We start from the raw sequence: 27255 nt of genomic DNA, 5'->3' as shown, positions 1-27255 counted from the left end.
CTGGGGATGATATTACCTAGCCTTTCCAAGCAGCTTCTTGAAAAGATAGAACCTTTGCAGTCTGTTCTATTTTTTGGGTACTTAAGATTTTTTTTATGATTAGCACTATATTTGAGAGTCCCTCCATTAGTGACAGATGGCAGTGGGGCTGCAGATTTTTGACTGTGAAAAACCTCATAGAATGACTAAGTAAACTAATATTATCCAAAAGAGATAGCACAGTTACCTGCCTTGCATGTGGCTGAGCCATTAAAATCCTTCTGCTACATAAAGTCCCTTGAGCACTACCCATATGTTACTCCTGAGCACAAAACCAGTAATATACATATACATATATCTCATATACATATATCTTTTAATGTTTACATTTAGTATGTACTCAGGAAATATTAGTAATTAAGAGAGTGTGTGTGACTGCTCTGTGACATGACTCAACCTTTGTAAGCCTTTGTTAAACACCACTAGACTTTGTGCTCTGTCATTGAGCAAGACACAGCAGCTCAACAATTGCCATAGGTAGTCCATAGCAGCAGGGGACATCAACCAGACAAATTTCACCATGATACTGGTGATTACCAGCCAGATAGCATATAGTTATGCAGTGAAACTGAGTGCTTCACCTTTATAAAACATATATGGCTTGTTATAATGCATCCTATTGTCTAGGCACCTATATTTTCTTTTTGTCTATCAAAAATTGAACTCCAGGCTTCATGCATAGAAATTCTTTTACATATTTAACTTGTCTCTGATACCCACAAAGGAAATAAATGGTTGGGATGGTTGTTCTGTAATTTGTAGCCATGTAGCCAAAGGACAGTTTCCTTTTTCATACTCACAGATCTGCTTTTAAAACCATGAATATAGAAGCTCTCAAAAACAAATATCTTACAGACAATATTTTCTTTTGTAAATTTGCCACATCACACCCTGAGTTTATTTAATCATAAATAAATATCCTTCATTTAATGAATAATTTAAATCTTAGCTTTGTCACCATGGAGAAAGAGTCTCTCTCCTTCAATTTCTCTTTATGAGTCACTCAGTGCTACAGACATGGTGTTTGCTTCCCTGGAGGGACAGCAGCTCTTGACAAGTAAAAATAGAACTCTGTTCTAAATGTTAAACATGGCTCCAATATTCCATTTTTATTACTACTTAAAATATATTTGGATTTTTGTAGTGAAGGCAAATTTGTGCACTGGTGGGTGTGACAGACAAATCTTGGATACAGTGAAAAAATAAATTCTGATCTTTAAAAATATGCCTTTTGCATTTATGAAAGGAAGAATTGATTTGCTGTGCTGCATCTGCTGCTGCTGTGGACCATAATTGGTGGTCCTCAGGATTTGCTCTTGGCTCTAAACTCAGAGATCACTCCTTGTGGTTTTGGGAGGAACATGATGTAGTGCTGGGGAGCAAACTAGGGTTAGCTACAGGCAAGACAAGTGCCTAACTTAACCCCTGTACTGTCTCTCTGGCCCTAATTTTGTTTGTTTGTTTTTGGGTTTTTTTTGTTTGTTTTTTGTTTTTTGTTTTTTTGGCAGCACTCAGGGGTTACTCTTGGCTCTACACTCAGAAATTGCTCCTAGCAGGCTCAGGGGACCATATGGGATACCGGGATTCAAACCACCGTCCTTCTACATGAAAGGCAAATGTCTCATCTCCATGCTATCTCTCTGGCCCCGGGCCCTAAATTTTTTTAAATAAAAGCATTTATTTTTCTACGCCAGAGTAGTGATGCAAGCGGTAGGGCATTTGCCTTGCACGCGCTAACCTAGGAAGGATCTTGATTCGATCCCCCAGTGTCCCTTATGGTCCCCCAAGCCAGGAATGATTTCTGAGCACATATCCAGGAGTAACCCCTGAGCATCACTGGGTGTGGCCCATAAAGCAAAACAAAACAAAACAAAAATTCAAATATTTATTTTCAATAAGTTATTTTTCAATTTAATAAAAAAGATAAGCTATACCCTTGAAACTTTCTAATAAATGACCTAGGAGCCTAGAAAGAAAAATCAGTAAGACAATATGTGTCTTGCATGTGTGAGTCTCTTTTTTTCTTTTTTTATTAATATCTTTATTTAACCACCTTGATTACAAAATATGATTGTAGTTGGGTTTCAGTCATGTAAAGAACACCCCCTTCACCAGCGCAATATCCCCATCACCAATGTCCCAAATCTCCCTCCTCCCACCCCATCCCTGTTTGTACTCTTTCTACTTCCCTCATTCATTCACATTGTTATGATAGTTCTCAATGTAGTTATGTCTCTAACTGCTCTCATCACTCTTTGTGGTGAGCTTCATGTAGTGACCTGGAACTTCCAGCCCTCCTCTCTTTTATCTCTGAAAATTATTGCAAAAATGTCTTTTATTTTTCTTAAAACCCATAGATGAGGAAGACTATTCTGCATCTATCTCTCTCCCTCTGACTTATTTCATTCAGCATAATAGATTCCATGAACATCCATGTATAGGAAAAGTTTATGACTTCATCTCTCCTGACAGCTGCATAATATTCCATTGTGTATATGTACCACAGTTTCTTTAGTCATTTATCTGTTGAAGGGCATCTTGGTTGTTTCCAGAGTCTGGCTATGGTAAATAGTGCTGCAATAAATATAGGTGTGAGGAAGAGATTTTTTGTATTGTATTTTTGTGTTCCTAGATTATATCCCCAGGAGTGGTATAGCTGAATCATATGGGAGCTCAATTTTCAGTTTTTGGAGGAATCTCAATATCACTTTCCATAAAGGTTGGACTAGATGACATTCTCACCAGCAGTGGATAAGAGTTCCTGTCTCACCGCATCCCTACCAACATTGCTTGTTCTCATTCTTTGTGATGTGCGCCAATCTCTGTGATGTGAGATGGTACCTCATAGTTGTTTTGATTTGCATCTCCCTGATGATTAGTGATGTGGAGCATTTTCTCATGTGCCTTTTGGCCATTTGTATTTTTTTGTCAAAGTGCCTATCCATTTCTTCTCCCCATTTGTTGATGGGATTAGATGTTATTTTCTTGTAAAGTTCTGTCAATGCCTTGTATATTTTGGATATTAGCCCCTTATCTAATGGGTATTAGGTGAATAGTTTCTCCTAGTCAGGAGTAGTTATTGTATCCTGGGCACTGTTTTCTTTGAGATGCAGAAGCACCTCAGCTTAATATATTCCCATCTGTTTATCATTGCTTCCACTTGTTTGAAGAATTCAGTTTCCTCCTTAAAGATTGCATGTGTAAGTTCTTGGGTTGACCCCCAACACAAAGAAAAAAAGAAGAAAGGAAGGGAAGAAGAGAGGGAGAGAGGGAAAAGGAAGAAAGAAAAAGAAAGAAGAAGAGAAGAGAAAAAGAAAGAAAGAAAAGAAAGAAAGAAAGAAAGAAAGAAAGAAAAGAAAGAAAGAAAAGAAAGAAGAAAGAAAGAAAGAAAGAAAAGAAAGAAAGAAAGAAAGAAAGAAAAAAGAAAGAAAGAAAGAAAGAAAGAAAGAAAGAAAGAAAGGGAGGGAGGGAGGGAGGGAGGGAGGGAGAGAGAGAGGAGAGAGAGAGAGAAAGAGAAGAAAGAAGAAAGAAAGAAGAAAGAAAGAAGAAAGAAAGAAAGAAAGAAAAGAAAGAAAGAAAGAAAGAAAAGAAAGAAAGAAAGAAGAAAGAAAGAGAAAGAAAGAAAGAAAGAGAAAGAAGAAAGAAAAAGAAAGAAGAAAGAAGAAAGAAAGAGAAAGAATAAAGAAAGAAAGAAGAAAGAAAAGAAAAAGAAGAAAGAAAGAAAGAAGAAAGAAGAAAGAAAAAGAGGGAGGAAGGAAGGGAGGGAGGGGAGGGGAGGGAGGGGGAGGAAGGAAGGAAGGAAGGAAGGAAGGAAGGAAGGAAGGAAGGAAGGAAGGAAGGAAGGAAGGAAGGAAGGAAGGAAGGAAGGAAGGAAGGAAGGAAGGAAGGAACAACAAAACAAAGAAACTAAGAATGAGAGAGTCAAATTTCCAGGTCAAAAGTAGAGAAGGAGATAGAGAGATTATGTGAGTTGCTTCACAGCTTGGAATAAATCTGTCAGCCCTCTGGAGCAGTTGTCAGACTATACCTAGTTCCACTTGATGTGCATGGTCTGGAATCAAGTCTCTACCACCTGATGTTCTTTAAGCTGTGGATCTTAGGCCAGAGTGAATTCTTCCGCTTTCAGAAAGTAAGAGGATAAAAATTAGGTAGATTAACCTGGAATTCAGGCTCTTGTCTTCATAACAAGGAAGAATTCAAGGACAAGAGATATTTGGATAAAAGCATAAAGGTTTATTAAAGCAGTAATACACCACAAGAATAGCTGTGCAACAGCTGTAGGAGAGTTGTGCACCAGGGCAGAGTGCAGTAGGCTTTGGAACAAGGGTTTTTAATAAATGATCTAACTTGAGTCAAATTTAGAAAGTAAACAATGAATACTGAATAATCTCACTCAAATGGAATATAAAGAAAAAGTGAGAAGGATTAGACTGTCCCCAATGAAAACAAATCCTAAATTGTGATTTAAAATTTTTTGATATGGGTCTGGAGAGATAGCACAGCGGTAGGGCGTTTGCCTTAAGCCACAGCCAATCCAGGATGGATGGTGGTTTGAATCCTGGTATCCCATATGTTCCCCTATGTCTGCCAGGAGCGATTTCTGAGCACAGAACCAGGAGTAACCCCTGAGCATTGCCAGGTGTGACCCAAAAAAGCCAAAAAACAAAACAAAACAAAAAAAATTTTTGATAGCTGAGGAAAATCTTGGAGCAATGGGTGTAATAATTTGCAACTATAAATAATTATTTCATTAATATGCAAACTAAGATACCTCAAAAAAAAATTTTAAAATTATGCATGCTCGGGACAGGTGCATTTGCCTTGCACATGGCTGATCCAGAACAGGCCTGGGTTCGATCCCCGGCATCCCATTTCTTTCCCCCGAGCCTGTCAGAGCAATTTCTGAGTGCAAAGCCAGGAGGAACCCCTGAGCGTCTCCAGGTGTGGCCCCAAAACAAAACAAAACAAAAAAGGCATGCTAGGGGTATAATATGAGTAAGAGATTGGGTGGTCCTAAAACTACATCATGGCCCATTTGTCACAGCTACCGTTAGCATTTTAGTATGAAGTTAGTGAGTTTATGAATTTGGTCTTTTGACAGGAAAAAAAATCACATTAGTTCAAAGTTCTATTCTCTGAAGATGTGCCAATAATTGGCTAGTTTTAAGAGCTCCCTCCCCAACTTTTTTAAAAATTAAATCAGAGAATTGGCCATTCCAAGGCTACCAAGCTTAAAATGTGTTTCTCTCTTTTCTAAAGGTTTTTCAACCACCAAGCAAAGCCAAGGTCTAGATCCATACAGTAGTTTTTTTCTGCTTCTTTCTCCAATGTTTCAGCTCCATTTTCACCACTTTATTTGAGTCACACCCTCTGATTCTCAGGGGTTATTCCTGGCTCTGCTCTCAGATATCGATCCTGGCTTGGGGCACCATATGAGATGCCAGGGAATTGAACCCTGGTCCATCCTAAGTCAGCCATGTGCAAGGCAAATGTCCTACTGCTTCCCCACCGCTCTGGCCCCCATTTTCACCACTTTTAGACAAGAATACCAGGACACAGTTTGGTTCCTTAACTTTAGCAACCTTCATGACAAGTACCAGAGTCAGAATTACCTAAGTAATCTGGCCCAGAGTCCCATCCCATCAGCCACAGCATTTGGCTGTCTCTTAGAAACCAGGCTAAATGTAAAATTAGCAACTACGTCAAGAAGTTTCTTGAGTCTTTATTTTTGTCAAATGTAAAAATATAGGAGTGAAGACAGGCACAATGGAATCTAGAAAGAAATCTAAAAAGTTCTGAGCTCAGATAATTGCAAGTGGGAAAAGGTATATTAACCAAGGGAATAAGAAGTACTGTATTTCAGGGCCGGCGAAGTGGCACTAGAGGTGAGGTGTCTGCCTTGCAAGCGCTAGCCAAGGAAGGACCGCAGTTTGATCCCCCGGCGTCCCATATGGTCCCCCAAGCCAGGGGCGATTTCTGAGCACTTAGCCAGGAGTAACCCCTGAGCGTCAATGGGTGTGGCCCGAAAAACCAAAAACCAAAAAAAAAAAGAAGTACTGTATTTCAAATGCGACAACTTATTGAAGCAGAGTTCAGATATGCATAATATAACATAACATTTAACCAGTATAAAGTGACATTTTCTCCATACACGGTGTTATTCAATCATCATCTCTAAATAGTTCAACCCAAATTCTTTATTCCAAAGTAAATCTGCAGTGACTCCTTATGTAACTCGCCCCCCCCCCATGCAGCTCTTGGTGACTACCAGTATGTACTTTTTTGAATTTTAGATTTTTGGGGGGAAGAAGAGGGGATTAAGGACCACATTCAGGGATGTTTAGGTGCTTTGTGCTCAGGAGTAATCCCTGGCATAGTTCAGAAAACTATATGTGGTGCCAGGGATTTGAACCAGGGTTATGGCTACCACAGCCATTTGATGCAAAGCGAGTGTCTTAGCTCCTTTACTCTCTCTAGCTCTGATGTAATTCTGATTCTGATGTCTTTAACTTAGCATGTTTCTGGGTTTCTTTACCAGTACTTTATGATTTTTATAATTATTAAAAATACATTATCTGTATAAAACAAAATTTTCTTATCCATTAACAAGCAGATGAACTGTTTTCATCTTTTGACTATTGTGAATAGGGCTATCATCACCGTGAAAATGCATGTTTTGTTTGAATACCTGTTTTCAGTTATTTGAATCATATATCTAGGCGTTGCATTACAGGATATGTTTAAATTCTGTGTGTTAGCGTATGGTGCTAGAAATTGAAACCAGGGCTTCGAATGTATGTACTGCTGGGAATTCAGATCAAGGTCAAGACTGTTAAGTCTGCATGCAAGGTAAGTGCCTTGCCTTCTGGTTTATCTCTCAGTTCCTATGTTCAACATTGTTTTGAAGTTCTTCCTAAAGACAATGTTATTGTTATTAATATAAGAAACACAATAAACACTTAAAATCACAGTGTTTCAGTTTTAGCACTGCAAACATTTAAGGCTGGGGAAGTCATTTTTTAGGGACTTACCTGTGCTCAGCAGCAATCTGAATCTCTGCCCAGGTAATGTTGGTACCATTTCACCCATCTCTGAGTTATGACAAATATCTCAACACTTGCCAAATTTCCCTTAAGAGGTAAAAGTACCACTTCTCTATTCGCACAGAAAACTAGTCTTAAAGCCTTCTTTGTAAACTTGAAGCAAATATGGCACTAATGAGAAATACTAAAACAAGGTAAGGGCCTTAAAGAAATTAATTTTCCTTATAGGTCTGCAAAAATGACATATTTTTGCTTGATGTATAATGATATTAAGAGTATGTAGATTTAGATCTATAACAACCAGAAAAAATGTATCATTCATCATATACATTTTATATGAATCTTAGAACCATAAATACAACTATTTACAAAATTCTAGCAAATAGCTTTTCATTTCAGGACATATTACATACCAAATTTATTACAAATTGCATCACATAAATTTTTTTTTTTGGTTTTTGGGCCACACCTGTTTAACACTCAGGGGTTACTCCTGGCTAAGCACTCAGAAATCGCTCCTGGCTTGGGGGGACCATATGGGACGCCGGGGGATCGAACCGTGACCGTGGTCCGTCCTACGGTAGCGCTTGCAAGGCAGACACCTTACCTCTAGTGCCACCTTCCCGGCCCCGCATCACATAAATTTTAAGATGACAACTAGGAGTCAAATTTACAAAGGCTTTTCTTATGAAAATGTTTATTAATTCAACTCTAAGCTCAAATTCATAAGAGATTTTTCTATTTAACTTACAAATAGAAAGACAAAACTTAATTTTCATTTTTGATATTTAATAAACCAAACTGAACTTTTTACAAATACTGTTGAAGATAAAGATAAGTTAAGTGGAGTAGGACATCTGAGTACATACACAACTTTGTCAACGAAGTTCTCAAGATCAAGATTGCTATGGAAATAGACCAACTTCAAAAGCAGAGAGTATTGTTGTAAAATTCACAGCAGTTAGTAAAGGCCCTGGCACTGAATTCTTTATCTTCCCAGGGACCAGAAAAAGATGGAGTGTTGGTGCCATTCAGAAAAGTACTGAAATGAAAAGCCAGAGAGATATATAGAATATCAGATTAAAATAATATAACAAGTATCCATAAATTGTATCATGTATCTGGGGAAAACAAGCAAAAACTAAAGCCAATAAATGAATCCATTATCAAAGTACCAAAAAATAGAACAGCATTAAGTATTTGTTCTCATTCATGCCTTATTTAATACTAACAAGAAACCTTATGCCAGTACTCTTTAATCACAGTCTACAGACCAGTTACAGTCCACAGATGTAGAAAGGCTAAAAACTATGGATGTACTGCTTTGGTAATTCATGTACCAATATGCAGGACAGGTACCCATATCCAGGTGTAAAAAGTGTTGGCCTATATAGAGTTTTGCTCTATCCAATGTGTCTGCTATGTGTCCAATTTCTAACCCTAGTCCAAGTGCAATTCCTAGTTTTATTTTGCTATTTCCTTTCTAAACATCATTGAGGCAAGCCAGGATGTGGCTCATGCCTCGAATATAAGGTCCTAGGTTCAATTTCTGACAATGCAAAATAAAATAAATAAGCAAATAACTTGCCCCAGAAATGGCTTAATGCCTTTCATGCAGAAGTTCAGTTTCACATGTATTCTGGAACAACCCCAAGCACAGAGCCAGAAGTGGGCTCTGAGCATTACCTGGTGTGCCCCCCCCACAAAATTAATATATAAAATAAATATATATATAAATAAACAAGCACCACTGGGGCAAAACTTATGCCTTGTAATGTGACTGGTAATTGCATTTTTTCTAAAAAGTGAAATGAAGTCAGGGTAGAGCATAGGCCTTGCTTGATAGGTTTGATTCCCACCACCATGCATATGCACTTAAGAAAAAAATAAACAATTAATCTATCTGATGATCTATAGATTGGTTGATTGATGGCCAAAATCTTTGCAAAATCATACTTCCGCCTCTACTCCAGTCCCAAATTCAGAAAAACACCTAGACTTGAGCAAAGCTGAAACAGATTAACGAGGCCTGTAGTATTTTTGGTTTTGTATTTTATCACTTTTATTGAGGTGTCAGGATTTATAATACTCTTAATTATATTTTATGTTTACATAATTCCAATACCACATCCATCATGAATGCCCACTTCTGGGCTCAGAGCAATAGCACAACAGGTAGGGCCTTGCACGTGGCTGACCTGAGTTTGATCCCTGGCATCCCATATGGTCCCCTGAGCCTGCCAGGAGAGATTTCTGAGCACAGAGCCAGGAGTAACCCCTAAGCACTGTCAAGTGTGGCCCCAAAACAAGACAAAAAAGTGCCCACTTTTCTCCATCAGTGTCCCAATGGCCCTTCACCCCTACACCCCCATCCTGTCAGCTCAGTTCTACAGAAGAAAAAAAAACTCCAGTTCTAATGACTTTGGCTAGTTGATGTTACCTTACTATGTTCATTTTTATACCACATGTAAGAAAGATCTTTTAAAAAATTATTGTCACAAAACAAAAAAATATTATTGTGGAAGAGGTGGCACTTATACACATATAGATGAATAGAGCTAAACTCTTGAAATGTCAGAATATTAATGATGATATGTTGAAAAAATATTTTCAACATCTTTCTTTATTCACCAGTATATAATGTTTTAATATTATGATTAACTCTATATCACATAAATTTGTAAATTTATGTAAAGTAGATAAATCCTGCAAATGTAAATTTTAACAAGTGTAGGGAGAATTAAGGAAATTTTAAGGGAAAATCTGAATAAACCTATAGAGTGTAAAGTGTGCTTTATTCTAAGGAAAAGATTTTAATTACAATAGAGATTACATAGAGATTTTAATTACAATATTTTACGTACTAATGCAAGTACTTACACATCTTTATGTTATAGCATACTATATTATATACAATGCTTAAGTATTTGCATTATTATATAAAATATTATAATTAAAATCTCTTTGAATGTTAAAAACCCCACCTGTTTCAACACAAAATTCAGTATAAAAATGCTAATTTGTTATTGGAAATGTGTAAATCCTTTAGTAAGCTAGGAGTAAACAAACCTTTCTTAATCCAGTAGAGGCTAACCATAAGTCTATGAGTAAATGCCATATTTAATGCCAAATGTTGAGAAGTGTGTCTTGTCTTTTAAAGAAACTCTTTTCATGCTTCTTGCAAAACTGGTTCCACTGCTAAGACTTCCCTAAACTGTTGCCTGTCTCTGAAACTCTGTTATTCTTTCAGATCTGAATGATAACCTACTGGATAGAGTGTGGGGTGGCATGTTCATTTCACTGGGTTTTTGCACTATATTCTTCAATTCTCATCTGATTTGTAGTCTCATTTGACCAAGCTGCTATGAATCTTAGGGACTTTTCTATGTATGTAAATTTTTCTAGTTATGGGACACACCTGGCACTGCTAAAGGCTTATTCTTGGCTCTGTGCTCAGGGAATCACTCCTAGCAGATTTGGGACTATATGGTGCTAGGATTCAAACCTGGGTTAGCCAAGCAAAGAAAACTTCCTACCCAGTGCACTACCCTTCCAGGATCCTTCTTTGATCTTGCTGCCTTTAATAGTCTTATCAGGATATTCTGAATACAATGTGCCTTGGTGTTTTTCTATGAATCTATTTTCACTGAGACCCATCAAGCCTCTTGGATCTGGGTGCCTGTATTTGTCAGATCTGGGTAATTCTTATCTATAATTTTTTAACTATTGCTTCATAATATATTTAGAATTTGCAATATTTTAAATGTTTACATGTATATATTGCACACTATAAAAATATTACAAAAATAAACACACCCATCACCTTGTAAATATACCTTTTTTAGTGGGCCACACTCAGTGGCACTCAGAACTTCCTCCTAGCTCTAAACTCAAGGGTCACTCCTGGCAGAGTTCAGGGGACCATATGGGGTGCTGGGTATCAAATCCGGGTCAGCTGCATACAAGGCAAGAGACCTATCCACTGTACTATCTCTCTAGCCTTACACATGTACTTTTGGGGGTGAGAAAACAAATTTTGCTCCCTTAGAAAATTCCAATATGATGACAATAGTCATCATATTTGATTAACCCCCAAGTCTTATTCATCTTATATTTTAAAATCTTTATCTTTATACCTGCCTTTCCCTATGTCCCCAACCCCTACCAGCAAGCAACCTCCCAATCTACTCTTTACTCAATGAATTTTATTTCCTTTTTTGATTTGCCTTGTACGTGATATCATGTAGTATTTGTCTTTGGTTTATTTCACTTAGTATAATATCTTCCAGGTCTATCTATATTATTGCAAATGCTAGAATTTCTCTATCTTGTAAGGATGAATCAGTAATATTCAATGTACATAATGCTACACAGTCTTTTTGTGTTTATCTGTCAGTAGATATAAAAGCTTTCCCATCCCTTGGCTACTATGACTCATGCTACAATCAGCATGAGGGAATAGAGAATAATTTTGTTTCCTTGGGTAATATAAGTAGACATGGGTAATGGTTTATAAGGTAGTTGTATTTGAAATGTCTTCAGTGTGCAGGACTCCCTTACCTCTACATCCTGACTGCTCTTTGTATCTCCTGTTTTTCCGATGACAACTATTCTAATGAGTGGAAGGTGACTTCTCCTTATGGGTTTTCTTTGCATTTCCTAGTGTATCAGGAATGTCGAGCACCTTTTCATTTACCTGTTGATCATTTAAATACTTTAGCAAAAATGTCTACTTGATTCCTCTGTGAAATTTTAATTTAATTAATAGGTGGTTTTTGTTTTATTTAGTTTTACTGTTGAATTATGTATGTTTCTCACATGTTTTGTATACTAACTCTTTCTTAGATATCTCCAATTGTGTGAGCTGACTTCATTTTATTGATGGCTTCCTCCACTGTGCAGAATCTTTTCTGTTTATAAAGTCCCATTTGTGAGCTGGAGAGATAACACAGCAGGTAGGATGCCTGCCTTCTATGTGTTGACCCAATTCACATCCCTGACATTCCATATGGTCAGTCCCCAGAGCATTGCAAAGAATAATTCCTGAGTAACCCTGAGTATAATTTTGGGTATGCCCAAAATGGAAAAAAAAACAACAACAACAACAATAAAAAGTTCTACTTTTGGGGGGCCCAGAGAGATAGCACAGTGGTGTTTGCCTTGCAAGCAGCCGATCCAGGACCAAAGGTGGTTGGTTCAAATCCCGGTGTCCCATATGGTCCCTCGTGCCTGCCAGGAGCTATTTCTGAGCAGACAGCCAGGAGTAACCCCTGAGCACCGACGGGTGTGGCCCAAAAACCAAAAAAAAAAAAAAAGTCCCACTTTTTAATTTTTATTTTGGGTGTCAATATGAAAAATTATTATCCAGATCCATGTAAGGAGCTTATCCCTTTTGTTTTGTTCTAGGAGTTTTTTAAGCTTTCAAGTCTTATATTCAGTATTTTATCCATGTGAGTTGACTTTTGTATATTATGTCATAGTCCAGCTATATTTGTACACAATTCAGTATTCCCAGAACTATTTATTGAGGAGAACACCTTTTCCCCTATTGTATATTCTTGGTTCCCTTTTTGAAAACTAGTGACCGTACATGGTTACCTACAATTTATCTCAATTCTAATCACAAAAAATTATAAATTATAAGATATAATAAATATAAATATTTTATACATATTTATAAATGTAAATAAAATAATAAATTTTCTTCCTTTTTCCCATGCCCCTCCACTTATTTATTAGTATTCTACCAACACAGGCTTATTCTGCCACTTGTATCTATTAGAGCTAATGCAATAATAAAAAATAAATTAGATTCAAACTTTATATTTATTTCACTTCTCTTACCCTCAGCTTCCTGGTTACTGCCCTCAAGATTTCATTTCTCCCTACTCCAAAAGATTCCTGAGTGCATCAGATAGATCAGGGATCCTTGTGGACACTCACCTCTGAAAGAGCTCTTGGCAGCATACATAGGTCTCATAGGTTGTATTGGAGAAAGTTGTGTTTAGGAAGGAAACACAGTCAGTTTCAGCTCCTCTGGGGACATAGAGAATTCCTGAATAAAGGACACAGAAATACTCAGGGGAAGATATACATGGTCCTTATGGCTCTTAATTCTCTGGGTGCAATCAAGAGGCCAGACAGGAGCCTTTTCTGTGCATCTGTAAAACACGTGTTAATATTCTGAGTTGAACTTTGTCAGGAGCTAGATAAGTCACTTTTAGGAGACCATCTGAGAACCTACCTGCGACACAGGCGCTGATAAGGGACACACAAGCCCCTGTGAGGAGGGCACTGATTACAACTTTGGACAAGTCACTCTTCCGATGGGGCACCATGGAGGCTGCAGACAACAAAACCAAACTGCTTACAATCAAATGTGTCCCATTTGGAAGAATGCAGAGGTACAACTCTCAAGTGATTTGCACCTCTGTACCCTGTTCCCCATTTCCCAGAGGCTGGTTTGTGGTATCAGGCGTATCACTGAAAGATCACATTCCTCAGGGCATGGATTACATCTGATCCTAACTTCAGTGGTGCTGTGAATATTGTCCCAGGTGTATCAGTCAAGCAAAGCTCTGAGTTACTCTAGACAGGTATAATACCTGAGAGTTCACCAGATAGGATCTTCACTATTAAAACATAGACAATTACATATTATTGGGCAATATCCATCTAAGACCTTAGCAACACAATGCCTGAGCCCTTATTACGGAATACTCTCATTATCAGAATATAGTCAGGCAATAACCTTAGACACCACAGTCAAGACTGATAAACTATAATTGATTCACATTTACATAGTTCAATCAGCTGCCAATAATTTAGTGATTCTTTCCTAGCATGTAAGTACCAAATCATGGAGACACTGATTTTTTTGTTTGGTTGGTTTTGGTTTTGGCCCACACCCAGTAGTGCTCTTGCTCAAAACTCAGGGATCACTCCTGAAAAGGCCCAGGGTACAATATGGAGTGCTAAGGATCAAATCTAGATCAGTAGCAAAGTAAACTCCCACCCACTGTACTATCTCTCCAGAACCTACACTTTATTTCTTCTTATACATCTTTTTAAACTTGATTCTTACAAATTATTAGAATCTACTAGCAGGCCTCCCTACCCCAGTCTCAAGATTAATTCCACTTTCCTCCCATATTTCTTCTTCCCAGCATTCCCAGCATCATATTCCTCCACCCAGCATTTACATTCAGTAATATCTCCAGCAGTCTAAATGTAGCTTTGTGTATTTCAAATCTCATTCTCCTACTCTTGGTGACATATAGCTTTTCATCCAACACTTTCTCTTACTAAGCATGCCTGATTTATACATCTGCTGCTTTTATTTGTCTTCTGATTCCTGTGCAACTCCTACATCTACTGAAGAATCTAGAAGCAGTATGGAGCTTAATTTCAAGCATTACTCCCACTACTGAGTAAAGAATCTTTACTTATATGTGTAGTATTGCCCCATTCATTGGCAAATAAAGACCATATCATTATTTTATCTTTTTGCTCATAGGAAAAATAAGAGTAAGGTTTTTATCTTTTGAATCTCTAATAAAGGGGAAAGAGTTCACTGAAGTTGAAAATGTACACTATCCTGGACTCTACACATGGCCAAATAGTATGGCTGTCGACACATCAGCTGCCACCTGAACATCAACTTCTCTACTGAAAAATGTGCTCAGGAAAACCCAACTTCAGAAGTTGGAGCCTGAATATTAGGGAAGTGGAGAAATGAACTCACTCAAGCCCCCAAGAGTGATTCCTATGGAGCTAAGATTGGCAAACCCACAGAGTGAAAACGTTGTGATGATTTCAGCTCTCACCTAGAGGAAACAAAAATAAATAAGTAAATGAATTTGTGTGTGAAGTTCTAAATTAAGAGAAGTCTACAGTTATCACCCCAATTCTTGTCTACACTATTCTCAGAAAAGCAGCACTCTCTAAGTATGTGGACTCACTAAGGGCCTCTTTGTTTAATACTCTCCTCTTGTTGAAGCTTGGGAATAAGAAGACCTGATTATGAAGAGACTAAAAGATATATGAGAGTGGAGAGAAAGCACTGAGGTAGAGAGAAAGCATTAAGGTGGAGAGAAAGAAAGCATTGAGCTAGAGAGAAACTGAGGGAAGGCATAAAGGTGATCAGTTTTAGTAGGATGAAGTTAATACATGAAGAAGGTGAATTTATTTTTATTTACAAATGTTGCATTTTGAGTTCATCATATAGGTAGTATGCATGGGTAATTCCTGCTGGTACCAGGAGTGAATTGGATTCAGCCACACACAAGGCAAATAAATGCCTTACCCCTGTACTGAAGAACAGTTCTTAGACCACCACAAGAAGTACCTTTCCTGGGGGCCAGAGAGATAGTACAGTGGTCAAAACATTGTTTTTATGGGTTCAATCCCCAGCATCCCATATCAATATCACAAATAGGTATTTCATATTGTCCCCCAATCCTTCCAGGAGTGATTATTGAGCACAAAGCTATGCATAACCCCTGAGCATCACCAGATGTAGCCCAAAAAGTGAAAAAAAAAAAAACTAAAAATTATAACTACCCTCCCTGGATCACCCCAATTATAAAGATCCAGAAAGTATTGAGAGAAATTGGTTGATGTGTCAAAAGAAAAGTGTCTAGGGGTTGGGGATTTTGGACAGCACACACAGACCTCAGGGAAGCTGGCTCTGAGCTAAGCACACTGTTAGGCTTGCTTTTAATTAGGACCAGGTCATTAATAAGGGACCTGTGGGTATTAAATATTTGTGTAACACTTTCTGTCTATACAGAGACTATGTTTTTCTGGATAGTTACTTACAGAAATCCACTGTTTCTGACCATCGATCCACTCTGCCATTCCAGATAGACGATTTTTCTTGTATTGAGATAGTTGCTGATAAGCTACAAATTCATTGGTGAAGAACTTAATTCCCACCATCTCAGCCACCATTGGACAGTCTGCCCACTCTACACCCATCATGAAAGCCATGGGCCTTAATATGTAGGAGCAGATGACCTGAATAAAAGAAAGACATATCCCCTGATAAGGAAGAACAAAATTACCTAGGCCATGAGCTTCTCTACATTCTGTCTCTGCCCCTCCTCTCATCTCTTCCTACCCATGTGGGTCCGAAGGATATATAAAATTTAAGGACTACTTACTTAACCGCACCTAGTAAAAATATTGATCAGCCCAATGAAAGTATTAATCAGCCCAATAAAAAGTAAATCCTCTTTACCTGGAAAGTAAGTCCCTGAATGTCTACCAATTCTCCTAGCCAGGAGAGGGCAGCATTGATAAAGGCCAACACAGCCAAAAAGGCAATCAGATTGGCTGCTACATTAGCAGCAAGGCCTATAGCATCTGAGGCTCCATTGCTGGCAGCTTCCAGGACATTCTTCTCCTTGCTGCGGGTATTGGACATAGAGGGAAAATATGGCATCTTTAGGAGGTCTCAGTTTTTCCAAGGAAAGAAATTCTATTTTCGTTGTGATGTAGGAATTCAAGAAAATACAAGTTTAGCTTGAGAGAAAAGTGGGGCTACTTAGTGGTCGTGGATAGAAGTGAGACCAAAATTGTGTCCAAATTACTATTAAATAACACTGACATTAAGAGCAGTATACTGACATGCAGAGATTATGGCAGATGAGTGGATTCAGTGAAAGAAACAAATCAACATGATTAAACATGATTAAAGAAGCAAAAGAGGATATGGAATCATATATTCTTTCTCTAAGATCTTATTTTTTGCCACATTTTTACTCTGACTTCTCCATCTCCCAGATTCTCTGGCTCATTGGACTCACCCACGAGGTAGTTTTACGCCCTCCTTGTTTTTGAATTTGGACTCCTCTACTTCTGGATATACCAGCTTGGATAAAGCAAGAGCAGAAGGGGCAGCCATCACCGAGGCAGAAATCAAGGATGATGCATCAACCTGTAGAGTCAGACTTGGGATCAGTATCAGCAGGACCCAGATTCCCCTTCCTCTGGAGTTATTCTTACCCCAAAGGATATGAAGGCTCCTAACACAGTGCCAGAAATGGTGGCAAAACCTCCCGTCATCACTGCATGGATTTCAGAGAGGGTCATGTCTGCCAGATATGGCCGGATGAGCAGAGGAGCCTCTGTCTGTAATAATAGAAAAGTGAGTCTGATTCAAGGGAGTGTTGATTCCCCGCCCCAACATGTTCCCTGTGCACCTCAGCATACAGTTCTCCAGGCCAAACCCTTCTCTCTGGTCAGACTAGCATACACTATCTAGAACCTAATCATATCCTGCCTTGTACTGTTTGCATCTGTGCTCATTCACGTTTCTTTCATCTACTTAAATTTTTACTTTTATTATATTTATTCAGGGGGAGCTTCAATACTAGTGTTCAGAAGTGAGGGGCCACTCCAAGCTATTCTTCATGTCTGATGGTTTAGTATTCTCACTACTCGACAAGGGAGGTCTTCACCCTGGGGTGTTGAAGGCCACAGGGACCACACTCAGAAGCACTGAGGTGGGAGAAGGTCATGCAGTGCTGGGCTTCAAACTGGAGGTCTTGTTTACACAAATATGGGTTCCACATCTTTGTGCTACTTTCTGACCTTTTAATTATTTTTGTTTTAAAGCCACATCCAAAGGTGCTCAGGTGATACTCAGCTCATTTCTGAGGAGTTGCTCCTGGCAGTACCTGGGGGACAAATGCCAGGTATTGGATCTTGGTCTCAAACAGGCAAAGCATGAACTCCATTTCTTCAAACTATCTCCCAGACTCTTGAAGCTATTGGAGTATTGGTGTATTTCTTCTCCATGTTCTCAATGTTTAAAACTTTATATCTAATAAATGACCTTATAGAAAACAATGCACTAAGTGCATAGTAGATGGAATTTGGGGGGGAGAGACTTGGAGGGGTCACACCTGTCGACGCTCAGGGGTTATTCCTGGCTCTGTGCTCAGAAATTGCTTCTGGCAGGCTTAGGGAACCATATGAGATGCTGGGAATCAAGCCAGGTCCATCCTGTGTTGGCTTCATGCAAGGCAAACACCTTACCATTTGTGCTATCGCTCTGGCTCCATAGTAGCTGTTTTAAAGGCACTCATTAAATAAGTTGCAGATAGGTGACTCACACAAGGTTAACAAAAAGAATTATAAGGGCTGGAGAAATAGCATGGAGGTAGGATGTTTGCCTTGCATGCAGAAGGACAGTGGTTCAAATCCCGGCATCCCATATGGTCCCCTGTGCCTGCCAGGAGTGATTTCTGAGTGTAGCACCCCTGAGTGCTAAAAGAAAGACCCAAAAACTAAAACAAAAACAAACAAAAAAGAATTATAAAAAATAATATTTGTGGGACTGGGGAGATGGCTCAAAGGGCTTGAGCACAGGCTTTGCATGGGGCAGCCTAAGTTTTGGTTTTTTGGTTTTGTTTTTTTTTTTTGGTTTTTGGGTCACACCCGGCAGTGCTCAGGGGTTACTCCTGGCTATCTGCTCAGAAATAGCTCCTGGCAGGCACAGGGGACCATATGGGACACTGGGATTCGAACCAACCACCTTTGGTCCTGGATCGGCTGCTTGCAAGGCAAATGCCGCTGTGATATCTCTCCGGGCCCGGGGCAGCCTAAGTTTGATTTCCTTTAGCTCTATTAGAAGTGCTTGAATACTGAGCTGGAAGTAGTCCCTGAGCACAGAAGAACGTGACCCATAAAGTCCATAGAGAGAGAATATATGTGAAAATGTTATGAAGTAAAAAAAAAAAGTTATGAAGTTATAAAAACAAAATTATGTAAATTATATCAGTATCAATTGAAGATAATGCTGCTGACCACTTAATAAAGGACTCCCTCTGCACCTAGTGCCATACTAAAAGTTAAGTATATTAATAAGAATAACCAGAGTGATAGCACAATGGTAGGGCGTTTGCCTTGCACACAGCTAACCAAGGATGGACCTTAGTTCAATCTCCCGTATCGCATATGGTCCCCAAGCCAGGAGCAATTTTGGAGAGAATATTCAGGAGTAACCCCTGAACATCACCAGATATAGCCCAAAAACAAAATAAAACAACAACAACAAAAACCCACAGCTATTGGGGCTGGAGAAATAGCACAATGATAGGGTGTTTACCTTGCATGCAGTCAACCCAGGAGGGACCCGGTTCGATTTCCAGCATCCCACATGATCCCCCAGCCTGCCAGGGGTGATTTCTGAGTGCAGAGGCAGGAGGACCCTGAGCTCCACTGGGTGTGACCCAGAAACTAATCAATCAATTAATGAATCAATCAATACATAAAGTTTAAAAAAAAGAATAATTCAAAATTTCTATCCTTATGATATTATAGTTTAGCAGAGGAAACTAAGCTACTTATGTGTAATTATAATAGCATGTAGAGTGCTAGAGTAACAATATGCAGAAGTATTCTGAGAACATTTCACAAGTAATTAATTACATAAGGCCTCTGAAGGGAAAGATTCCTTGGCAAAATGACAGGTCATGGTCTTTAACTTTGAGTTGATCCTTCATAGCACATATTGAGCACTTACTTTGTAGATGCTTACTACCCATAAAAATGCATCAAGTAATTTTTGTGGGAGCAAAATTGGTATTATCCCTAAGCTTTGCATCTTGAAAACAAGGGTCATGGAGAAGTCAAAATATAAAGCAAAAAGTATTCATAACTCCTGAAAGAGGGTAAGATTTCCCAAAAATTCTTCTGCATTAAGTTTTATTTGTACTTAAGTTCCCCAAATAATATTTGTATTATTATATATGAATAGTAAAAGGAATGAGCCAAGTTATAAGCTGGATGCATAGTTCAGCAATAGAGTAGTTGTACTTCATTTGCTTGGGTGAGATACTGAGTTTTGATCCCTGGAGATAAGACAAGACAAGAAAGAAAGAAAAAGAAAGAAAGAAAGAAAGAAAGAAAGAAAGAAAGAAAGAAAGAAAGAAAGAAGAAAGAAAGAAAGAAAAGAAAGAAAGAAAGAAGAAAGAAAGAAAGAAAGAAAGAAAGAAAGAAAGAAAGAAAAAAGAAAAGAAAGAAAGAAGAAAGAAAGAAAGAAAGAAAGAAAGAAAGAAAGAAAGAAAGAAAGAAAGAAAGAAAGAAAGAAAGAAAGAAAGAAAAAGAAAGAAAGAAAGAAAGAAAGAAAGAAAGAAAGAAAGAAAGAAAGAAAAAGAAAGAAAGAAAAGAGAGAAGAAAGAGAGAAAGAAAGAGAGAAAGAAAGAGAGAGAGAGAAGAGAGAAAGAGAGAAAGAGAGAAAGAAAGAAAGAAGAAAGAAAGAAAGAAAGAAAGAAAGAAAGAAAGAAAGAAAAAGAAAGAAAGAAAGAAGAAAGAAAGAAAGAAAGAAAGAAAGAAAGAAAGAAAGAAAGAAAGAAAGAAAGAAAGAAAGAAAGAAAGAAAGAAGAAAGAAAGAAAGAAGAAAGAAAAAAAAAGAAAGAGAAAGAAAGAAAGAGAAAGAGAGAGAAAGAGAGAAGAGAGAAAGAAAGGAAGGAAGGAAGGAAGGAAGGAAGGAAGGAAGGAAGGAAGGAAGGAAGGAAGGAAGGAAGGAAGGAAGGAAGGAAGGAAGGAAGGAAGGAAGGAAGGAAGGAAGGAAGAGAAAAATACGAGTTTTCTTTGTTCTCAGTTTTCTTTAATCACTGATCATCTGTCCTGCAGTGTTAATTTATCTGACTTTGTAGCAGAAACTTATTTTTTCTGTCACTTGCACTGCTCCCCAGGGAGAAGATCAGAAGGCAGCAGGGTGCTTACCATACCCACAAAGATGTTTCCTGCCACGGCCAAAGTCTCTGTGGCAGTAGTACCCATAGTGATTTGCAAAAACCAGGCAACCTAAAAAGACACAGGTCAAAACCATTAAGTCACAGAAAAATTAGAGAGTATCTGGTAAAACAAAAAAAACTTCTTCATTTTACTGGTCAAAAACAGGTCCAAAGCACTGACAAGTCAGAGTCTGACCCTGAATCAGAACTCAGGTCTGCTAGTATCCAGAACAAGTACTGCAAAGGTCATGGTAAAATGGTAATCTGGTCCATTTTCTCTTTTGTTTCTCAGCCTGCCTAGGACCTGAGCCTAATGATCTGATATGTTTGAAAAGACTTGGCTTTGGTTTCAATGCTCTAATTGCTATATATGAGTATTTCCTTAAAAGAAGTCAGATATTTTTGTCTCTTTACAGGTCACGAAATGAAGGCCCATCTAAGTGGTGTAGAAAAATAACTCACCTTTTGAACGACCCACTGTACAAGGCCCAGGTAGTAGAGAATGGACATCACACATCCAAAGAAAATGATGATTGGTAAGGACTGTAAAGAGAGTGATGCACAAGTGAGATGTCACGGTGAATGCATTAACATACCCAGACACGTAGATTGGATGTCAGGCTCTACACAAAGCTTCAGCATCCCTACAGGAGCTAATATAATGTAGACACAGTGACTACTTAAGTACAAATGAGTGTAGAGGTATATTTAAAATATGTAGCAAGTCAGTTTTAATTCACAAAAAGGTATTTTCTGAGCCTTCTTCCCCGACCCCTATTTCATTCCAACATCAAAATGAAAAGGACAATTCTTCATTTTTTATTGGACCTGGGGAATCATTCTCTTTTACACCTCCCCTAAAACTGACTTCAACTCTGCCCATAAAATAAATATGACCTGAAATGCAAAGACATCCTTGACCAGCACATCGCCAAAGACAAAACTGGAGCCCTCCACAGTATAGTTCAGGAAAATCTGAAGAAAGAAATAAAAAGAAAAAAATGAAAGCCATAAACGATACAAAGAAAAATATGACTAGTCAACATGAATAATTAGGATCTCCAGCTTCAACTAGGTTGGCTTTCCAAAGATAGATTGGGAGTAAGTTATCCCCCTGAGTTGTTCATTAAATGACAGAGGATTCAGCAATTAGTCCTCTTTCATATGCTTACTTGTACCTAGTACAATTTGTGCTTTCCCACCAAGTCTTCCACTACAATCGAAATTAACAAAATACAGCCCAATCTCTTCATTCTTCCCCCAAATCTCCTTCCTCTGGGGATCCAAAAGAACAAAATTCTCATATTCAACTTCTCATACCTGAATCTGGTCTCCCAGCCATTGGAATGCACTAAATCCAGCATCAGTTCTAATGACCAAGATCCCAAAGACAAACTGAAGACCCAGACCCCAAAACACTGCCCTCCAGGATACCTAGAAACAGCAAGAATAGGACAATCAAAATATTGAAAACAACTGTTAGCAGACCTGTAAAAAAAAGCTTATTGATAGCAACACTATAGTAGTGTTTATAGGAGATGTAACTTTCTTTTTTATCACTTCTACATAGATCAATTGGGCAAAAACTCAACGAAGAAACAATAGTCTTAAAGAAGAAATGGAATGAAAAAGAAATGGCTCTAACAGATACATATAGGATCCTTTATTCCCCCAAAGGTAGAGTACACATGCTTCTCCTCATCATATAGGACATTTTTCAAGATAGACCACATGCTAGATCACAATATGTACCACCATAAAGCCAAGAAAATAGAAATTTTATAAACTATCACCACAGTGTTTTGAAAATGGAAATTAATCACAAACAGAATTGGGGGAAAACTCAAACAATTGGACATTAAAAAATAAGTAAGATATTTGAAATTAAAATATACCATTAAAATAAAATAAAATATACCATTAAAAATAGGATCCCCTAGAAAAAATCAAATAAAGATATATAATAAGAGTAACAAATGGCTCAAGGTAACAGAATTGGAGAGCTGGTCTATAGAACTGAGCTTACTTGGAGTGAAGGAGGATGAATAGGAGAGGTGTTTGGGACATTAGTGGAGAGACATTGATGATGGATGTATTGTTGGAATTATATGTGTGTATAAAAGTATAATGAACAGTATATTGAATATGATACCTCTATAAAATATGGGAGAATAAAAGGAAAGACATTATTCATGGGTATGTGTGGAATCTTTCTGGGATGCTAACAATAAATCTGGGTAAGATGGAGTGTCAGCAGGAAAAATATGTGAAGAAACACATTAATCCATAAACTTTTTACAACTATATTTACAAATTTGATGGCACACATATAAACATGTGTCATAAAGCAAAATTTTAATATGTGCAATGAAAGTTAATTATTGTATTCTATAGTATTTCCTTCTTTTTTCTGTTGCTCCTTTACACTGACACAGAGCCACAAAATTATAATTAATGCTTTAATTAAAATATTTTAATGCTCATAATATATAGTTTGAAAATTAACAGTGTAGGGCCTCTGGGAACTTTAAAACTTATGTTAGAAGCAAACCTGACAAGGAGGCAAGTTCCAGAGATTGTTAAGAACTTAATTCTAAATCTTGTTAAACCAAAACTTGTACATGTGGGCTATAGTAATACATGGCCCTAGGCTGAATACTCTGCCCAGCCCACATAACCAGACTTACTGCACTGTGGTGTTTGGAGCAGGCAAACAGGATGAGAACAAACATGCAGATTCCTGCGAAGGAGATCAGCTGCTCTGGCCTTTGGGCTGTATCTAGAGCCAACCACAGGATGAGGCCAATCAAGGCGAGTCCTGCAAACACCCTGAGAAGGGAATATCAAAACCATGTGAATGAATACCAATTAAGTTAGTAATGTAAGTGGAGAAAGGTAGGAGGTGGTTCAGAGAAATGGCATAACTATATGTCCAATTCAGAGTCAACAACATTGACGACATGGGATGCAAACTATAATAATAATAATAAACTATAATAATCAATTTAAAACTGTAGTTGGAAAAGAACCTGGACACACTTATGGAGTTAAGTTGATTCTGGTTGTGGGCTTGGTGCTAGAACACTGTATGTCTAGAGCATTGTATGTCTAAAACTCAACTATCAATAAATAAATAAAAAATTTTAAGAATAAAAATACAACCAATCAAAAAATTAACTTAGGAATTCACCCTAGGGACACATTAAGGAATTCAATTGTTTATTGTAGATGAGGCCAAGAAACATATCTTGAGAATCATTCATGGTGAATTCATAGCAACCAACTCACCCCAATTGGGAGGGGGGATATGTTTGGGCCACTTCCAGTGGTGCTCAGTGCTTACTTCTAGAAGGCTAGGGTGGGAATCATGTGGGGTGCCAGGGATTGAACCCAGTCAGCCACATGAAAAGCAAGTGCCTTACCCACTATACAATTCTTTTTCTTATAGAAATAAATGGGAAAGACCAATCTCAGGACTTAAATTAGATGGCTTCCTCTCTTCAAGTTCCACACAGAAGGATGTGATATAAAGTCTCATTGTTGAACACTGTCCCAATGAATAATTAAAATATTAAAAAACAAGAGCAAAATGGGTCAAGCAATAGCACAATGAGTAGAGTGTGCACCTCACACATGGCCAACCTACGTTCTATCCCCAGCACCCCTTATATTCCCATGAGCCTGCCAGAAAATTTGATTAATAAACAAACTGGTGTAGAGTTGTTTTTGCCCAAGGAAAAGGATTAGAGGGTAATCACATAAGAAAACAAAACAAAGAGCACATATTGTTATCTGGGAAGATGACTCAAGAACAACAAAAGGCATTACATCACTTCTTGGCCTTTTAGCAAAGATCAAGTGCAACAAAAGGCATTACAGGTGATTTCCCATTGTAATTCATCTCAATTAAAATAAACCAACTGTATGGATAGAATTCACCTTCTTAAAAAGGTCTGTTAGCCCTATCCCTCAGTGTTAAGACCATACCAAATTTGAGTGCCTCTCCACACTACTGGTGACACAAACATTAACATATATTTTCTGTTCATCCCAAGAAGTGTAGGCAGAGAAGTATGACTATAAAATGTATTCTCTCATTCCAGACCTCTGAAAAAAAGGACACATGCATGCCACAGTTAGATAAACTGTGGCTGCTATTGAATGAGTCTCCGTGAACTCAATATCATTGTTCTTAGGCTCTAAGGTATTACATGAGATATCAATTGAGGATAGAGAGATTGGGTATTAGAGATAAAAAAGCACAAGAAAAACCCAGGGGAAAGAAATTTGGCTGACAGTTGGCCACAGCTATAAGTCTCTTTGTTTGATTACTTTGAGGAAGAGGAGAATAGTTTTTCTCATTTCTGACATGAGCCCTGACAATAAGCAAACAGAAACTGCCTGATACTTAATCCCTTCTGCAATCTAGAGAACAAGGTAAAGAAAACTAAAGTCCAGTGCACAAGGGGCCAGAGCAATGGCACATCAGGTAGAGCATTTGCCTTGCATGTGGCCAACCTAAGTTCAAATCCCAGGAACACATATGTGTCCCTCCCCCCCACACACCTGCCACCACCTGCCAAGAGCAATTTCTGAGTGCAGAGCCAGGAGTAATCCCTGAGCGCCGCCGGATGTGACCCAAAAACCAAAGATAAATAGTAAATTCGTAAAATCCAGTGCACAGAGATCTGTTACTATTTTTTTTTTTTTGGTTTGTTTTTGGGCCACACCCAGTGGTGCTCAGGGGTTACTCCTGGCTGTCTGCTCAGAAATAGCTTCTGGCAGGCACAAGGGACCATATGGGACACCGGGATTCGAACCAACCACCTTTGGTCATGGATCAGCTGCTTGCAAGGCAAATGCCACTGTGCTCTCTCCGGGCCCGATCTGTTACTATTTGTTCTCTGAGTCCTGTTTGTGAACAGTATAGGTGAAGATGAAAGACTTTGGGATTGTAAAGAGAACAAAAGTGAAGGAAGGTGGATTGAGGTTTGGACATCTGTGGAGACAGAAAAATTAAAATGCTCATCTTATGTACATTTCAACCAAAGTTATCTTACTCACCATTTCATCCAAAGCTTCAGGCGGGAGTTTTTAAAGGGCTTCAGACAATTTGTTAAGTTTTTACCAAAGAACCTTTTCAGATAGCGGTGAATCAAGACCAAAAGCACCAAACAAGTAAGAATGAACAAGGCCAGTGCCCTTTGGAAATTTAATATGCAGGCTGCTAGGAAGTAAGCAGCATAAGCTAAAAAGAGAAGATACAGAAGAAGGATCAGCGAAGTACTGCTTCCATGGGTACATGTTTTCATCAAGAACACCTTTCCCTTTTAAAGCAGCAAACCTTCCCAGCAACCTTACCACCAACCCTACTGGTCACACTGAGCAAAGGTTCGCATGCCAGGATATGGATGGCTTGCTGAACTCTTCTCAAAGATACCCTTAAAGATTCAAAGTGGTTTTAGCACTGTATATTCCACCTGTCTCCCAGAATACCTAACTCCTTCAATTTTATCTGATATCTTCTTTCTGTCCATCCCTTGGATGGAATGGATAAGCATCTACCACACATTCTTTAAAAATCACTTAACCTCAGTTATTTTATTTGGGGGGGCCACACCCAGTGATGATAAGGGGTTACTCCTGGCTATGGTTCAGAAATCACTCCTGGCTTGGGGGACCATATGTGATGCTGGGAGATCAAACCATGGTCTGTCCTAAATCAGCCACGTGCAAGGCAAATGCCCTATCGCTGCATCACCGCCCCTGCCTCAAACCTCAGTTATTTTAAACTTTTTTATTAAACAAAACTATGTAAGTGGGCCTAAAAATAGGAAGCAGAGCTGTATGGTCCTAGCCCCGGGGCTGCCTAACTCACTAAGTAGAACTTTTATTCTCACCATCCAGCTTTCTCAAACAAGGATATAAGAAATTTATTGATTGTTGATATTATATTTGTAATGGAAGTTATCTGTGCTTTAAAAATATTTATATTGGTGATATTAGTAATAAACCAGAAAATAAGAAAGATTATATTTCTCTTATAAAGTCTACAACCATGTCCTACATATCTAGACTAAAAAATAGAGAAACCCATATTCTTTGAAATATTTGTCTATTAAGTAACATATATTTCACATATATGTTTCATGAATGATTATAATTATGTATGTTTGGGTTCCAGGTATTAAATCCAGAGTCTCCCATATATGAAATATGCACTCTATCGTTGTGCTATATCCCCAACTTTAGTATATTTAAATAGTAGCTTATTCTCAAATCTTACTTATTCCTGGAAATGCAACTCAGTAAGTTATGGTTCTTATTACTATAATATGATCTGAACATCAAATAGCCCATTATTCAGTAAAATTGGAATAAAGCTTTTTTTTTCATCTAGTAATCATCTTGAAATACAAGCTCTT

At 38.2% G+C, this 27255-nt stretch overlaps 1 protein-coding gene across 1 annotated transcript in view; it reads right to left on the bottom strand.

Moving 5' to 3' along the window:
* Positions 1–8006: 8006 nt before the first annotated feature.
* The window catches only part of SLC28A2 (solute carrier family 28 member 2), a 30641-nt gene continuing 11392 nt past the window's right edge, over positions 8007–27255 (bottom strand). Inside the window, exons 4-17 of the mRNA XM_049781705.1 lie at positions 25895–26078; positions 23518–23659; positions 22151–22264; positions 21728–21805; positions 21293–21373; positions 20820–20900; positions 17091–17216; positions 16892–17022; positions 16324–16492; positions 15903–16100; positions 14827–14908; positions 13327–13425; positions 13026–13137; positions 8007–8124 (exon numbers count right to left, since the gene is read on the bottom strand). Coding sequence (XP_049637662.1) covers positions 8007–8124; positions 13026–13137; positions 13327–13425; positions 14827–14908; positions 15903–16100; positions 16324–16492; positions 16892–17022; positions 17091–17216; positions 20820–20900; positions 21293–21373; positions 21728–21805; positions 22151–22264; positions 23518–23659; positions 25895–26078 — 1715 coding nt within the window. The remainder of the gene's footprint in view (positions 8125–13025; positions 13138–13326; positions 13426–14826; positions 14909–15902; positions 16101–16323; positions 16493–16891; positions 17023–17090; positions 17217–20819; positions 20901–21292; positions 21374–21727; positions 21806–22150; positions 22265–23517; positions 23660–25894; positions 26079–27255) is intronic.

Source organism: Suncus etruscus, chromosome 10, assembly GCF_024139225.1.
Source record: "Suncus etruscus isolate mSunEtr1 chromosome 10, mSunEtr1.pri.cur, whole genome shotgun sequence".
Lineage (NCBI taxonomy): Eukaryota > Metazoa > Chordata > Mammalia > Eulipotyphla > Soricidae > Suncus > Suncus etruscus.
Note: the sequence above shows the minus strand (reverse complement) of the source record. Positions and strands in the feature narration are given on the sequence as shown.